The following is a 15854-nucleotide window of genomic DNA, read 5'->3' on the forward strand; positions in this document are numbered from 1 at the left end:
AGTGTCTGCAAAGAAACAAGTGTGTGATTAATTCAAGTCCCAAAATGGCAGGAGTTGTGGAGTTCTGGCAGTGCCAAACAGTGCCTTCTTGCTCAAAAATAAAGCTGGCAAACAGAATTTCTGCAAAACTGAAATGGAATAAAAAATGTCAAGAGCTCAGGGTTATTTTGGCATAACCTCCATTTACTCTTCCCAAGGGATTTGAAGGGAGTTCTGACCTCCAACTCTAGTATCAAGTAATAAAGTTTGAAGAGGAAGGGTCAGTGAGCATTTTGTTTGAATGCCTGCTCATCAAAAAGACCCTATCTTTAAACCGAGGGCCTGCTGCCTGGAACCGAAAGGTCACGGTCCTGTGGCAGAGGGTGTCTCCTCAGCCAGGGCTTCGCCATCTGTAGAATCACAGGTGTTGGAGCTAAAGGAGACTTTAGAAACTTACCTGAACAACACTTTCATTAGAGAGGGGGAAACCAAGGCCATGATGGAGAAAGCAACTGTTTTACACTTTGTGTTGGAACAGGGACTTGAGCTTGGATCTTTTCACTCCAAGTCTGTGGTGTTTTCTAGTCACTCTGCAGTTGAAGAGGGGTGGGAGACCAAAGGCAGAAGTCTCTCTGTTTGGGTTTGATGCTGCGACTAAATGAGGCACTCAGAAGCCATTGAACGGTTAAAAGGTTTACTTTGCCCCAATGCAGGCAGGCTATTCATGGATGGGATTTCTCTGGACACCCTAACCCCCATTTCCAGATGGAAACCCCATCTGCTCATCAGGGCAGGATATGGAAGAACATGGTCTTCAAAAATCTATCGACTTGGGCCAACCTCAACTGCACATGGATGGGGACTTTTTAATGTCCCTAGATGACTGGGAAGGTTTTCAGGGAAATAGGTCATTCAGGTCCTGAGCCTGATTTGCCTCCTTTTAGGGAAAATTTGATCTCTCTTCCAGAAGGAAAGGAAGAAAGGGTGGACATAACCCATGTTATGGGGAAAGACTGCTAAATGGATACTAGTTCTTTCACAATGGGTGTGTCTTTCTGGAGTAGGAATGGTGATGTGTGGGAAAGAGCATCATCTTCTATGTCTTTGGGGAAAGTCTAGCACCCATCCTTACTGAGCTTTCACTCCAGCAACTTTCTTCTGAAGATCTGAGGAGCACGATCCTATTCCCCAGAGAAGTTTTGTTCCTTCCCATTCCTCCTTCTTTCTCTTTTCTTCTGCCCTAACTCTTGTAGCCAACTAAAATCAGTCTTTGGGGGCAGCTAGGTGGCGCAGTGGATAGAGTACCGGCCCTGGAGTCAGGAGGACCTGAGTTCAAATCCGGCCTCAGACACTTAACACTTACTAGCTGTGTGACGCTGGGCAAGTCACTTAACCTCAATTGCGTCACCAAAAAAAAAAAATTAGACTTTGGTAGAAGATGACAGAGGAAGGAGAGGAACGGGAGGGTGTGGCCTAGCTGGCTTTCCTCATTTTAGACCCATTCTCTAAGGCTTTTCCTGCCTCCATCATGTATTTCACAGCCCATAGCAGATGGAGCACACACACAGTCCATCCTTTAGCACTTTTTTTGTGACCGCAGAATCAAAATCAGAGTATTACAGGCTTTTTCAGACTAGTGAAGTGAGAAATATTGTTACAGTTTTTTCTAGCACTTACAGCAAGGTGCTGGGTGTTGTGTCATCTTCTGCTAATGATGGCGTTGGTGAGAATTGCTTCCAAGTGTGTGCAGCATAGAGGAAAACATTCTTCAATACTCATGCCCGTGTCAGGGAAGGGGAAATTTTGCTTCAGAAAGAGGCCGTCTGAATTGTAAGCATTTTAAACATTGACCTTAGAAACGGTAGGTCAGGTTAGGTGTTGTGTCTGTGCCAAATGCACGGTTTTAGAACTGCTTCAAGTCAAACAGTTATTAGTCTTGGAAGAATGAACCACAATGTAATTCTAATACACTCATTTACTTTTGGAGCAGCTTGGAGTATTATTCCCAGTTACTGGTTTAGTGCTTCTCCAGAGTCTGCTGATCACAAGAGGAAGTGTGGGGTGAGTTCATTTAGGAAAAGGAGTCACACGGTCTTTGGGCAGAGTTGATTCCACTATGCACAATAAGATCTTCGCTCTCCGTATCCGTGTGCCTCTTTTCTTCCCTCTTTCAGAAGCATCTGCCCCTGACTGTGGAATCCAATTCAGGAATTTCTGTCCTCCTCTTCTGTAGGAGTATGAACAAAACATTAGTTCTCCTTTTCTCCACTAACATGGGATTCTTTACACACCTCCTTGATATCAGTCCGACCTGTCTCTTGAATTTAAGGTTCTAAGCCTTATGTGACTGAGAAATCTGGGCACACAAGCCCTGTCTCAGTGCATCTAGGTTGTAACTCATACTAAGTGGCACATACACATTCTTTCTTTTTGCAGATCAGCTTCCTGAGCTGGCCAGTCCTTAGAACTGGAATAGTTTTAAGATGCCTAGTATTTGTGGCAACACCTCTGCAGCTGCTTTGTTTTCCTGTTTGTTCCCTGCTCAGCCTTGTTTGGGATCTCCTGCCCTGCTCCAAAGGGCTCTTGAATATTGGTCCCTGAAATGGTTCGTTCAGTAGATAGGTGCACAGGGTGTGCTGTGGGCCCTAGATACATCTTGTAGCTACATTTGAGCATTTCACTTTTAAGCCCCAAACTCAAAATCACTCTTAAATTATCAACAGACCGACCACCCAGATGAATTCTTGAGCTTCTCACGCAGTTTCACCAAAAATGGATCCTAGGTGTTGCCTAAACGTGACGTGTCTTTTTTCTGTACTCTCTGGATTGAGATTTCAAAACATTCTTTTTGTCCAGAAAACCATTCTTGAGCATGTTAGGCGGGCTGCTGCAGGTGTTGGCCAGTGAGCAGAAATCAGCAGAACAGCCTTGGAAGAGCAAACATTATAAGCAAGTGGAAACCATGTGTTTTCTGATCCTGTGTTTTCAAATTCTGTTAAGTCCTAGGCATTCTTCCTTTGCTGTTTTACCTTAACATTGTTGAGTCCTAACCTTCTGGGGTACCTGGTACATGCTGTCACCACCGCGGCTCCCCCCGCCCCTCTGAAGTGTTGTGAGCAAGTATCGTGTAGGAGAAAGAGCACTAGACATTCCTGTCTTCAGATTTTAGAATGTTTTTTACCATTTAAGTTAATGACATGCTGCCCTCCCACCAACTTCAACTCATCTTCCTTTTCATTGTCATCTTGACCTCTGAAGTCTGAAGAATATGAGAATTGAAAGTTCATGACACTTTCCCTGGTTTTGGAATCAAATCTTGGGGCGACTAGAAAGAATACGAAAGGCTCTGGACCCACTCATCATCCTCATTGTCGACCCTGTCTCCCCCCACACTCCCTAGAAACCAGAGTGGTCAAGGACAGGCCTTGTTGTAGCCACTGAATATGGAGAGGTAGTGAGCTGCTGGCTGTCTCCAGCTTATATGTACTCAGCATTCCTTTCAGTGAATGGTCCTGACAGGAGAGGGAATTGAGCTTAATTTATGCCATCTGATAACCTCAGTGCAGTGACTTAGGAAGTTAACCTTCTAAAACTTCTCTGGACTTTTCCCTAGTGAATGGCAATGCCATGGATTTTAATTGTCATCAGTTGAGCTGCCATAACCTAACTTGTTTTTGCAACTTTTACAAATCAGATCCCGAAGTGTGGCAGAGAAGCACAGAACATCCTGGCTGTGTCATGATCCAGGGACTGCTGTCACAGGGTTTACCAGTGGGGTGAAGGAAGGAAGGGAGGTGCACACCATGGCTTCAGTGCTCTGCTTATTGCTTTGGGGGGGGGGCGGTGCTTGACAGGCTAATTGCCTCCTGTCCTTGATATCTACCCTCCCGGTGGGAGAAGCCACTCACCAGCTTTGAGATCAGTGGTAGGAAAGGAGAGTAAGCTTAGGGAGGAATGGAGAGTGAGGAATTGGGCGAAGAAGGACAAGACCTTGTGCCCTCTCTCTCCCTCAGCCCGCCATTGACTAATGAGGTATTAAACCCAGCCAGGAGCCAGGCTTAATTCCCATTGTAATCTATTTCCTGCTGTTCTTAATAACCTAGCACAATTCATCAAAGGCGGGAAGGGACTCTGGGACCTTCTTTCCTCAATCCTCCTGCTATCCTAAGGAAGGGAGGGAAAAGGAAAAGGGGACAGACAGGTGCTCTTTTCTCCTATCCTTCAGGTCCTTGAAGCACAGGAAAATGTCCACTAACTAGTGACAAAAATAGTAACCAACATCACCTCCCACCTGGAATGTTTCTCCCCCTCCCCTCCACACCTGTCCTCTGAATCCTGGGCAGGCTGTTACCTGGCGGTTTTGTGCAGCCAACGATGATTTTGCTTGTTAGATGGAGTGTGCATATCGAGGCTGTTGTGTTTCCACTGTGGAATCCTTTAGGACAAAGACAACTGGTATCCAATATCTTCGAGTAATGAACTTACCAGTAAATATACCACAAAAACTCATTAATCTTCATTTTGCGTTGAGACCAATGGGAACTCAGGTTTCTCCAGAGACAAAAATTTCATCTTTCTTTTCCCTAAAACCAGTCCCTGTTTAGAGTCATACATATCACCCTACTCTCCTAGAATACCAGGTTAATCATGTTTTATGGCAGAACTGATGTCCAGACTTGGCACTGGTCACTTCTTTCTATCCTTTCCCCCAATATACTTAGTCCAGGTTTGAAAAACTGAGAGGAAGGACAGGTAGAGATTGGTCCCAGATTTTTGGGCATAGTTCCCATGCCATTCAACACTTTATTCCCCAACACACACAGAACATTCATTTGACAACAGTCCCTATCCTTACAGAACTTATAATTTAATGAAGGCGGATAGACACACTTGGATAATGATACGATGCATGTTAGAATATAATAAATGGGTAGAAAGGAGAAAGAATACTGGCGGGGGGGGGGGCGGCGTGAAGATGACTTCCAACTAGACAGGTCATGGAAAACTTCACAGGAGGAGTAGCATTTGACTATATTAGGAACAATGTGAACAGAGGCAGGAGCTGTATTTTGGGGGATGGGTGGGAAGAGAGAAAATGGTTTTTTAGGAGGAGAGGAGACATAGTTTCCCTTCGTGGCCAGAGGCCACATGAGCTAAAAGAAATAGGAGCAACAGCCATTGAAGTAGGGCGGAGTGCTAGAAATATCGCACAGAGCAGTTTAGACTTTTATTGGATGGTAGGAGAGAGTCTGAAGGATTCTGAGGGGATTAATGTGATCAGAATTCAGAGATAGCAGCTATTTGGCCTAATCCTATTGCCCAATTTTGCCTGTCTCTCCCTACTCCTAGTCCCCTCATCTAGTTCATCCCATAACTGAGAAAATTCCCTCTACAACACAGCCAGTCAGTGGTCACCCTACCTCTGCTTGGAGACCACTGTGGCATACCACATGGCATACTTTGGGACAGCGCTGATTGTTGGGAAAGTGTTGTTTGTTTTTTTGTTTTTCTGATATCAAATTACATACTTTTTTGCCAGCCTTATTCCCTCCTCTCCTTGATCCAAATACATACTCGAAATCTGTCGTTGAGAAGTATCTTATTCCCTCCTCTCCTTGATCCAAATACATACTCGAAATCTGTCGTTGAGAAAGCATTTATGAAGCAGGGATTTTGCCAAGTGCTAGAGGTACAAATTCAAGCAAGCAAGACAGAGCTTACATTCTAACAGGAGAAGACAGCACAAAGGGAACCTAGGGGGGGAGTGGGGACGGACTATGGAGGGCATGGTTTGGAGGTGCTTGGGAAATGGGGGGGGCAGTGCAAGGTGGTTTTTTGAGGGGGGTGGCTGAAGTGGGGCAAAACATGTCTAGAATTTTCTTACAGCTGCTCATAACACTCTCCTTATGTTGCCAAAGACAATACCCCACTGGGGACACTGCCAGACTGGTTGGGTTGGGAGGTAGGAATAGAATGTAAGGTAAGGACAAATTCCTTTCCATAAACCTCCCCAGCCAGGACTTCCTGCCCAAGGGGGAAGAATCTAGACCAGATAGCGTCTCTTCCTGCTCAGAGAAAGAGGAAGAACCAAGGACTGCAGCCTAGGGGAGCAGATCTTTTCTTTTCATTTGTCTTCTGTTTTCAGTATGGATTGATTCCTTAATGTGTGAGGTACTCACCTGTCTCTGGAAGGTGTCTCATCTTTAGCAACCTTTTTCAGTTGGTTCCTCTTTGAAAATCCCATCAACCCCTTTCTGTTGTGCTGGATCAACTGACCTTACCCTGTCTTCTCTCCATTCCCTATACAAGTACTGTATAGGACCACCCTTCCCCACCATCTGATTCTGCCCCACCCCCACAGGAATGATGGAGCTTTAGTGTTTGCTTTGGCTGGAACCCCAAGGAAGCATGCCCACTTTTCTCTTGAATGGTGACAAATGAGGGCTCTGTGTTCCTTTAAGCAGATGATTAAAACTTGCTTAGCCCCTTGGGAATGGTTTTCCCCTCTTTATTTATAAAACCTTTTCTAGCACTTCAAATAATCCCTTTTCTTATGAGGCCCCTTACTCAGTTGTGGCGTTATCACTCCCAGCATCCCTTAAGTCCTTGCTACGTGGGAGGCAAGATGTAATTTGAGTAGTTACATATGTGTGTGTGTATCTATATATATAGACACACACACATATTATTCCCCCCTTTCTCCTGCCTAGAGATGACCTGTCCTCTGGTACATGGTGTGTCTTGTGATAGATGTTACACAGCTTCCCTGTGTCAGAGGAAGTGCCGAGCTGGCCTACAGAAGCACTGACGTCTGGGGCTTATGCATTTCCCATCTCACTTTGCGGGCACCCTGGACCACTCCACCTTCTCCTGATGGACACGGACACCCATATGAAGGGTTCTAGGAGGGCATGGGGAAATAAGATAGGTTTTGAAAGTCGGTCTCCAGGGCAGTTAGGTGGTGCAGTGGATAAAGCACCTGCCCTGGATTCAGGAGGACCTGAATTCAAATCTGACTGTAGACACTTGACACTTACTAGCTGTGTGACCCCGGGCAAGTCACTTAACCCTCATTCCCCTGACATTAATGCCATGTCTCCAACTCTCGCCCTCTGCAGGTTATGTGTTTTGTATGTTACACCGCCTCCCCGAGCAGCACGACTGTACGTTTGACCACATGGGCCGTGGCCGAGAGGAAGCCATCCTGAAAATGGTGAAACTGGACCGGAAAGTGGGGAGATCCTGCCAGCGCATTGGGGAAGGCTGCTCCTGAGTGCGAGGCTCGGCAGCCAAACCCTGTTCTTAGTTCACTAATGTTAGCCTTATTTAGGACAGAGTCAGCCAGACACCTTGTACTGGGCACGTTTCAGACTACAGCCAATCCGTTTCCTTTCTTTAGCCAGCCGTCCTGGTACTGTAGTTTAGGGGTTGATGGTGGTTGAAATTGATTTCTGGCTGGTTACGAAGGTGCCCGCTAGCCACTGTATAAAATTAAAACATGAAGAATATTTTTTTGAGCATGGCTAGTGGATTTAAAACAAAACAAGCAGATGTCATTGCTGGAGTCAAAACTTATAAAAAGCCTTAAGCTGAAAATGGTCCAGACAGAGACTTTAAGTAAATAGAGGAGTAGAAGCTGGTGGTTAAAACAGTTCCTGAGACGCACACAACCTTGCCAGAAACTCTGTGTTTAATGTGCAGCCTTTTCACCTCTTCACCTATCCCTAATCCGGTCCCGGAAGCCAGAGCCTCCCCATCAGCCCCTCCTGCCTGGGCTGCTGCTCCGGGCTTGGGGGGGGGGGGCTCCCAGGAGGCAGAGGGAGGGGGCGGGCTTCCCGTGGGAAATGTGTCCTGTCACTTGGAGAAGGAGAGAGAGAGAGCCTGGCTCTGAACATTAGCTCCACCCCAGACTAGTCACAAAGTACACTCTTCTACCTAGGACCTCTAGACTCTGCAGCAGTCTCATGCGACCTGACTGGCTCTTATGGACCATTGGCTGGGTGCAGGTGTCTGATAGTTGATTCAGTGAGGCTGGATCACAGCCCAGCAGCCGTGGGAGTTGCCGGGCTCCACAGATAGTTCTCTGAAGCCAGACTTCACTCTCTGTTGGCGGTAAGGGGCAGGGGAGCTAGGGTGGAAGCGGGGGACACACCTCATAGCAAACAAGTCAGTAACAGTATTGGGGAACAGCGAAGGAGCAGCAGCTGCCGTCAGGGTTTGTCTCTTCACCTTCAAAGTGTTAGCAGGATAGTCACGTGGGCTCTTCGCCCATTTCTATGCAGCCTCATAGTATAAAGAAAAATCTGTCAAGTGCAGTGGGAGGATATGACATGTATTACTAGAATCAGGAAGGCTTGGGTCTCCTGAGAGCAACTGTTGTGGGCCAGGGACAGTCTGAGCACACCTGCTGAGCCTGAATTGCAAAAAGGGGTCCCAGCACATCTCCTCACTTGGGCACAGGGGAGTCCCATTGCCAGAGGCCAGGCCTGGGTGGGATTAGACTGCATGGGCAGGAAGGGGTGCAAAGCAGAGGGAATTGGCTTGTTGAACCTGAGTTGCAAGAGAATTATCAGCTAGGTACTATAGCAAAACTGGGAGGAGAGGGGTGAGGACTGGGAAAGAAAGGGTGGAGGGAGAGATTAGGATCACCTGGAACCTGAAATATTAGGCAAGGTCAAGATGGGTACAACTTTAAAACCATTTCAGTCATGTGGACAATAAGAGGTCCCCTAAGAGGCCACTTGGCTCTCCCTACACTTGGGCTGCTAAAATAGTTTACCCCAGCAACTTAGGTTTTAAAAAGAAGAGAGGCCAATGATATGTTTGTAAATCAGCTACAGTGAAAGACCTGGGAGTTAGAAATATTTCTTAATCTAAAATGTGTGGGGAAATAGGAAATAATGCTCTTTCCCCCTGTCTTCCTTTGCCTCTCCCCTAAAAAAAGAAAACCCACTATAAAAATCTTCAGCCTTAATATTTTTCTTAATAATGGTCTCAACTCTTCAATGGAGGAGGGGGAGGAGACCCAGTTGATTGGATCCCCACACCTGCCACTATTCTAAACCAGCCTCAGCACATACTGTTTGATACTGGACCCGAGCTCCCCTTTGCCTCCCAAGATCCTCCATCTACTGCTCTTTCCTGTGCCCCCTCGGCCATTCTGAGGCACTGCTGGCTCAGAGGTGGCACAGGGGAGAAGCTGCCTTGGCAAACAGGCCCTGGTGCATTATGGACTCCGTTCACTCTATTGACAGGCGAGGTTGGGGCTGGGGGAGGAAGTGGGGCTTGTTCCTCCAAAGTATCTGTTCTGTGAAGTTTGTTAAATGTAAGGAAAGCTTAAATTCTTGTAACTTTAAAAGGAAACAAAATCTTATTTAACCCTTTTGTGTTCTAGATTTACTTACACACGTAGCCTAGAATTCCGTTTTAGTTTAACATTGTGAAAATATTAAAAAGAATCTTGTAACTTTATTCTTTTTTTTTCTCCTGCTGAAAAAAAAAATACCCATTAAACCAATCAGATTAAAGTTTGAATTCCTCTCTATTTCACCAGTTCTCTGGACGGGTCCCAAGCCTGCTAGGGACCATCTGGGGAACTGCAAAGCACAGAACCTGGGCCAAGGCCAAGGCTTTTTCTCCTGCCAAGAGCTTCTTATTCCCCAGGTCACTGATGGCAAAACCTCCTTTGTATGGACGGCTAGCCCTAAATTTTCTGTAGGGTGATGTGGTCCTGGTCAGTGGAGTCTTAGTGGTGACTTTACCCAGTTGAATGGCTCTTGCATTTTGTCCCTGCAGCACACCAGCTCCGTGGGTGTGCTGGTGCCTGGCCCCACGTCGTGTGAGCCGAAGAGAGCCCCTCCTCTCTACACTTAGTTGACGTTGGAATTAAGCCTGGAATTAAACATTGGAAAGCTCGGGGACTTGTGGGGAATGGTGAGATAGACTTCATTTCCCACTAGGTCTCCTAGGCCAGGAAGCAGTTCCTTCAGAGACCTGTGGCTGGCTATGGCTGCTGGGTGGGGTTTGGGCCAGATGACAAGGCAGAAAAGACCCACTAAGTTGTCTTAGATCAGTCCTTAAAGTTCTTTGAACTGTGACCTCTCCCTGCCCCCCCCCATACACCTGAGGGGGAGACCTTTGTTATCTCCTTAACAGGCATGAAGACTGAGTAGTGCCCAGGATTCGAGCCCTGGTGGGGGTGATGGCCTGTAGGAGGGACCTGGCCCAGGTCTCTGGGTGCTGAGCAAGCACAGCCTTGGCTCCGGATCCAGGGGAGGGTCCCCTCTACCATCGGAGTCTGCTCTGCAGCATAGACTGGCAGGGCTGACACCCAGCCTGAAGGGCTCAGCCAGGGGCTCTTGCTCTTTCTGGGCTTTAGATAGTGGGAGGAGCAGACTAAGATGTGATGCTGAGGGAGGCAGCTGCTAAAGGGGTGGGGGGGCAATGCCCCATTTTTTTCCTATTATCCTTCCTCACCAACCAGATCTCAGGATTGTGACCTGCCTCTGAGCCAAAACCAACTTTGGGTAATGACAGAGACAAGTCATACCCTCTGCACCCTCACCCCCACTGACTCTAGATCATCTGTAGGCCCTGGGCGGAGTCTTCCCCTGTGACATTATCTCCATCTCCATCAAGAAGGATTCAGCCTGTGTTCCCCTTGGTATCCCCTCTGTCTCAGAACAGGGTAGCTCCCTCCTTCCCTCCCTCAAAACTGGTCATGGCAGAGACATCTACTTTGCCCATGTCAGTGAGCAGCACACCAGGGCTTCTAGGTGGGCCCTTGATTAACACCTAAATTGGAAAGACCCCAGTTTCTCCAGCCAGATCCATTGACTTTAGAATAGCTGAATTATAATCTCTACATCCTGCAGTAGATCATCCACAAAGGAGCATGGTGAGACACGGAATCATTTCACAAGACTCGGAGAGCAGAATTCACTTGGGCAAGCTTGCAAAGCAAGGTCCTGGCAGATCCAGGACTAGGACCAGGTTTCCTGGCTCCCAGGCCAGTATTCTGTCTCTTTCATCACAGTATCTTCTTTTAAATGTCCTTAACTGTAATCGGCATGATTCTGGCCATCCCTGGGCCCTCGCGGCCCCAGCGAATGGTGAAGAAGGCAAGCCTGTGTCTCTCCCTTTTCCGTTTGTATCTTCCGTGCTTAGCAAAGTGCTTTGCACACAGTAAGGGCTTAAATGCTTTCCATTGGCTCAGTCATTCTCTATGCCTTACCTCCTAACGTAGCCCAGCTGTTAAGAGTGCTGGCACATCAGTTTCAGGGAACTGCCTCCCACCCTCGGGGGAGAGGTCATGAGGGGCTTGGCTTTGCTACTTTAGGTGAGAAGGATCAGGGTTCCTACTAAGGGAGAGATTTTTTTCATTCCTCCCCCCCCCCAAAAAAAAAATTGAGATTGACAAAGCATTCTCACCCTCTTGGTATGTAGGATTTGTAAGTTTTATAAGTAGGATGCGTATCATTGTTATCGATTTCCCTCTTGTACATGAAATGAGTTCAGAGAGGTTGAGACTTGTCCCTGCTCAGAAATGACTGATAAAATGTCTGGGTCCCCCCACTCCCCACATTCCCCCATAGTCTCCTTAGGTTTTTGTATCATTGCTCTCTCCTGATTCTGACTGACCCTTCTTGTCCTGGGTTCTCTTTTCTCCACAATGAGGCCAGGCATGGTCAGATAGGGAAAGTGCTAGATCTGAAGACAGGAGGGAACTGGATTGGACAATGTGCATGTCATTTAACAACCTTTCTGAGCCTGTTTCCATATCTGTAAAATGGGGCTAATGATATCGATAGCATTTAACTCACCAGGTTATTGTGAGGGTCAAATGAGATAGTGTGTGTAAAGCACTTTGCAAAGCTTAAAACGCTATATAAATGTCGACTTTTACTATTATTAATGGTGATCTCTGCTCCCAAGGGATCAGTTTGATCTATGCAGATGACTCCCGCATCTCTCCAGCCCTAACTTCTCTCCCGAGCATCAACTTGTCTTGCATCAGCTGTCTGTCTGGCCTCTCCAGTTGAATGTCCCATAGGCCTCTCAAACTCACTGTGTCCAAAACACAACTCTTTCCCCAAAACATCTTCCTAATCCCCCTATTTCTGTCGAGGGCATCACTCTTCTTCCAAGTTGCTCAGGTTTGCAACCTTACCCTCAGCTCTTCATTCCCCACATCTGACCAGTTGCCAAATCTTGTCCTTTCTACCTCCACACATCACACCAGACCCTTTCTCAACATTCACATGGCCACCACCCCAGTTCAGGTCCTCATCACCTCTCACCTGAACTTCAGAAATTGCCTTCTAAGTGGCCTCCACTCCAGATCTGTCATGTAGCTGCCAAATTGATGTTCTCAAAGCACAGGTTTGACTGTGTCACTGCCCTGTTGGGTAAGTGTCCGTGGCTTTCTATTGCCTCTAGAACAAAAGGCAGACTTAACCTGTTTGGCACAGATAGCCCTAACAGCTGTTATTTCACAGGGCGTAGACCTCACTGACTACATCTCCACCCAACCAGCCAACTTGGCTGTTCCCTGTACACGACCTGCTGTCTCTGGCCACCGTGCCTGGAATGTTCTCTCCTCAGTTTTAGAATCCTTGGCTTCCTTCAAGGCCTAGCTCAAGTGCCAGCTCCCACACGAGGCCTTCCTTTCCTGACCCTGCTCCCCCCCCCTTTTCCAACCCCCCCCCCAACTGAAATTGCTCTGTATTTACTTTGTATATATATTTTGTATTATCTGTGTACATGTTGTTTCTTTCTGCTAGAATGTAAGCTCCTTGAGGGCAGGGACTGTTTCATTTTTGTCTTTGTATCTCCAGAGCCTAGCACAGTGCCTTTCCTGTAGGCACTTACAATAAATGTTTGTTGAATGAATTAATGAGTCGAGCGTACTACTGGGACTGAAGGCATAATCATCCCTGGGCCCTCCGGATCCTTCTCCCACCAAGCCCTCCTTAACACCCTACCCCAGCCTTCCCACAGATTACTAGTCAGCTCCATAACCTTTGCATGCCCTAGTTCTTACTCCTTGACCCCTGCCTAGGCTTCCCCATGGGAGCCTATCCTGTAGTCCCTTGCCTCAATGAGAACCAAAAGGAAATAGCCAGTCTCCTATGACATCCCCCCCCCCCGAAAGTGTCACCTTTGGGACATCAGCCCAATGGGTTATTGTATTAAGTGGTGGGGAGGATGGAACACAAGCTACGGGCCCTCAGGACAAATGCCAAGACTGCTTATTGGAGATATTAGCGGAAACAAACTGGTGGCCTGAGAAAGGACACCCACCTCATCACAAACAGGCTAGGAATAGAAAGATCCTCAGAGACTCTTCCCTCTCGGCCAGTTGGTCTGGAAGATAGAACCTAAATCTCTCCTGTTGTAGTAACCTTAGTCCAGTGTATAAAGAATCATTAACGATTAGAACACAGGATCATGTCACCTACTCCAGCCGCCTCCAATTCTCTACATGCTACCAGCGCGGAAAACAGAAAACTGACCCCAAACTGAGAAGTGCACGATGAGGGAAGCTTACAGCCGCTCGCTTTAGCGTGAGTTGAGTCAGCTCTTAGATACCTGGCGGAGGAATTATCAGAGGACTATTCCCCGGACTCCATCTATCCCTTACCCCGGCACAGAACAAAGGCAGGTGTGGGCATACAAGGTACTTAGCTGTGTGACTTTAGGCAACTCAGTTTCCCCTCGTGGCCTCAGTTTCCCCCTATGTAAAATGGAGGGGATGGGGGTGCGGAGATGTTGAACTAGAGAAGTCCCTTCTTTGCATCTTCTAGGTGTTAGAATTCTAGGGGTGCTCTTCTAGGGCCCGAGTATGAGAAAGCAGGCCACTAGGGAAAGTCGTGGCCATAAGTAATATGCAAATTAGCTTCATTCGGCTTGCAAAATTGCCACCCAGATCTTTTGACTTAGTCTGGTGGCCGCAGGACCGACTACATCCCTGCCCCCAGGGTCTGCCCCGCCAAAGGGGCTGACCGGGCAATCCTTAAGGAAGGTGGAACCTGAAGAGACCATTCCCCACTCCACACCCACCCTCGGGACCAAAACGATGCCCATTGGCCTAACCCAGTCCTGGCCTCTGGGTGAGATACACACTAGGGCTGCTTGGGGCTGGGGGCCCGCCCTAATCTGGGACACCCCGACTGCGCTAGGTCCTTTGCTTTTGCCAGTCTGGGGCAAATCCAAAATAGTTGAGAACTGCCAGAGGCCGAGGGAGGGGGATATGGAGGGGAGGGGAGAGGGAGACGATGGAGGGCCAGACCCTCCCGCCGTCTGCCCCGAGCCTAGCCGGGCGCTCCCAAGCCGCCCCGGTGCCCCTCGGCCAGGGCTCAGATGTTCCAGGCTGCAGAGCCATCAGCTTGCCCAGAGCCCCCGCAGCCCGGCTAACGAGGAGCCCCGAGCCTGCCCGGGGAGAAGCTGTGCTGGCCACGAAGCTCGGCTCGCAGACGCAGCCTCCTGCCGCGCGCGCCGTGCTCGGGCAGAGAGGGGCTCCCGGGACCAGAGAGGGTGTGTGCAGCTGAATCGCTCAGAGCAATCAGCGAGGACGCTTGCTCGTTCTCCCCAGCCCGGGCCCCCGCCCCCGGACCCCTCCTCCCGACCGCGTGCGTGCTCGAAGTCCCGGGGACAGAATCAGTTCTTAATGTGGCCTCGAGCTCCCGAGCCAGACCCTGGGGGCTCCCGGAATGGGGCTGCGGGAGGGGCATGTTCTAGCTCAAACAGGGAGAGGGAGGTGTGGGGACTGGGGCGGGGGCGGGGAGGAGGGACATTGTGAGCCCCCACAGCCCCGAGAGGGACCTCTTTTGTAAAAACCAGGGTTATCTTTTGTTTGTAAATCACTTACTGCCTTAACGTATCCCTCCCCCTCCCGAAGAGCTATCCCCAAAATAAGGAATAAAAAGAAGGGGAAAAAGCTAGCAACATCTACCAAGACATCAAAAAGTCTGGCGGAGCCGGTGTTCCACCCGCATCCTCGCTCCTCCACCAGGGAGGAGGGTTCTCCTACCTAAGCTTGCTCGTTGTAATTTCCTGAGCTTCAATTTCGACTGTTTTGTTCCAACTCCTTTTTACCCAGAAGGAAACTGAGGCCCCGAGAGGGAAGTGACAACCTCAGGGCGCAGAGCTCTCCTAGAGGGCCCAGGGTCAGAGGAATCAGAGGGTTGGCCGTCACGGAAAGCCAATTCCACGAGGGAAATTCTGGCCGCCCAGTCTCCTCTCGGTCTTCACAGCACAGTTTCTTGAGGCATATTTGGAAACACAAATCAGTTACCTTATTTCTGAATGTGACCTGCGGGCAATGCCATTTTGCCAAGGTGGGGGGAGGACGTCAGCTGGTCTAGAGTAGCTCTTGGGGAGAGAGGGAGAGTATAGCACTACCTGGGTGCGCCTACGGGCCTATTCTGCCCCTCGAGGTCTGTCCCGGGTTTACTCGGATTAGGATACACCCCCACACACACACCTCGTTTCCTTGGAAGCCAACACCCCTTTCCCCCCAGGGTTTCCTGCAATGGAGGTGAGGCCCTTGGAGACAGGAGGCACCGAGTCTGAGCCAGCATCACCCGTTGTCCTGGCCAGCCAGTCGCCTGCCAGAGCCCCAGGCTGCAGACGGGCATTGGTGCCAGCAGCAGCAGGCAGCTCTGTGGGCTCCCCTGGGTTCTGGCAGGGCCAGCTGCCAAGTCTCAGCCGGTAGTGGGAGGACAATCTTAGACAAAGCCCACAAACACTAGGAGCTAAACGCGCTGGAGCAGGGACACACACAGGACGACAGCCGCCCTCACAGATGCGTGCACACAGTGACCTGCTAGCGTGTAGACACACATGCCCGCAGCGTCCCCAGCTCCGCCTGAGCC

The 15854-nt window shown here is 48.9% G+C and overlaps 1 protein-coding gene across 2 annotated transcripts in view; it reads left to right on the plus strand.

Moving 5' to 3' along the window:
- The window catches only part of ZFAND3 (zinc finger AN1-type containing 3), a 322750-nt gene extending 310019 nt beyond the window's left edge, over nucleotides 1–12731 (plus strand). For both annotated transcript variants that reach the window (XM_044002479.1, XM_044002478.1), the window contains one exon: nucleotides 7098–12731. In XM_044002479.1, coding sequence (XP_043858414.1) covers nucleotides 7098–7252 — 155 coding nt within the window. In that variant the 3' untranslated portion in view covers nucleotides 7253–12731. The remainder of the gene's footprint in view (nucleotides 1–7097) is intronic.
- Nucleotides 12732–15854: the final 3123 nt, after the last annotated feature.

The sequence above is a fragment of the Dromiciops gliroides genome, chromosome 4 (assembly GCF_019393635.1).
Source record: "Dromiciops gliroides isolate mDroGli1 chromosome 4, mDroGli1.pri, whole genome shotgun sequence".
NCBI classification, from domain to species: domain Eukaryota; kingdom Metazoa; phylum Chordata; class Mammalia; order Microbiotheria; family Microbiotheriidae; genus Dromiciops; species Dromiciops gliroides.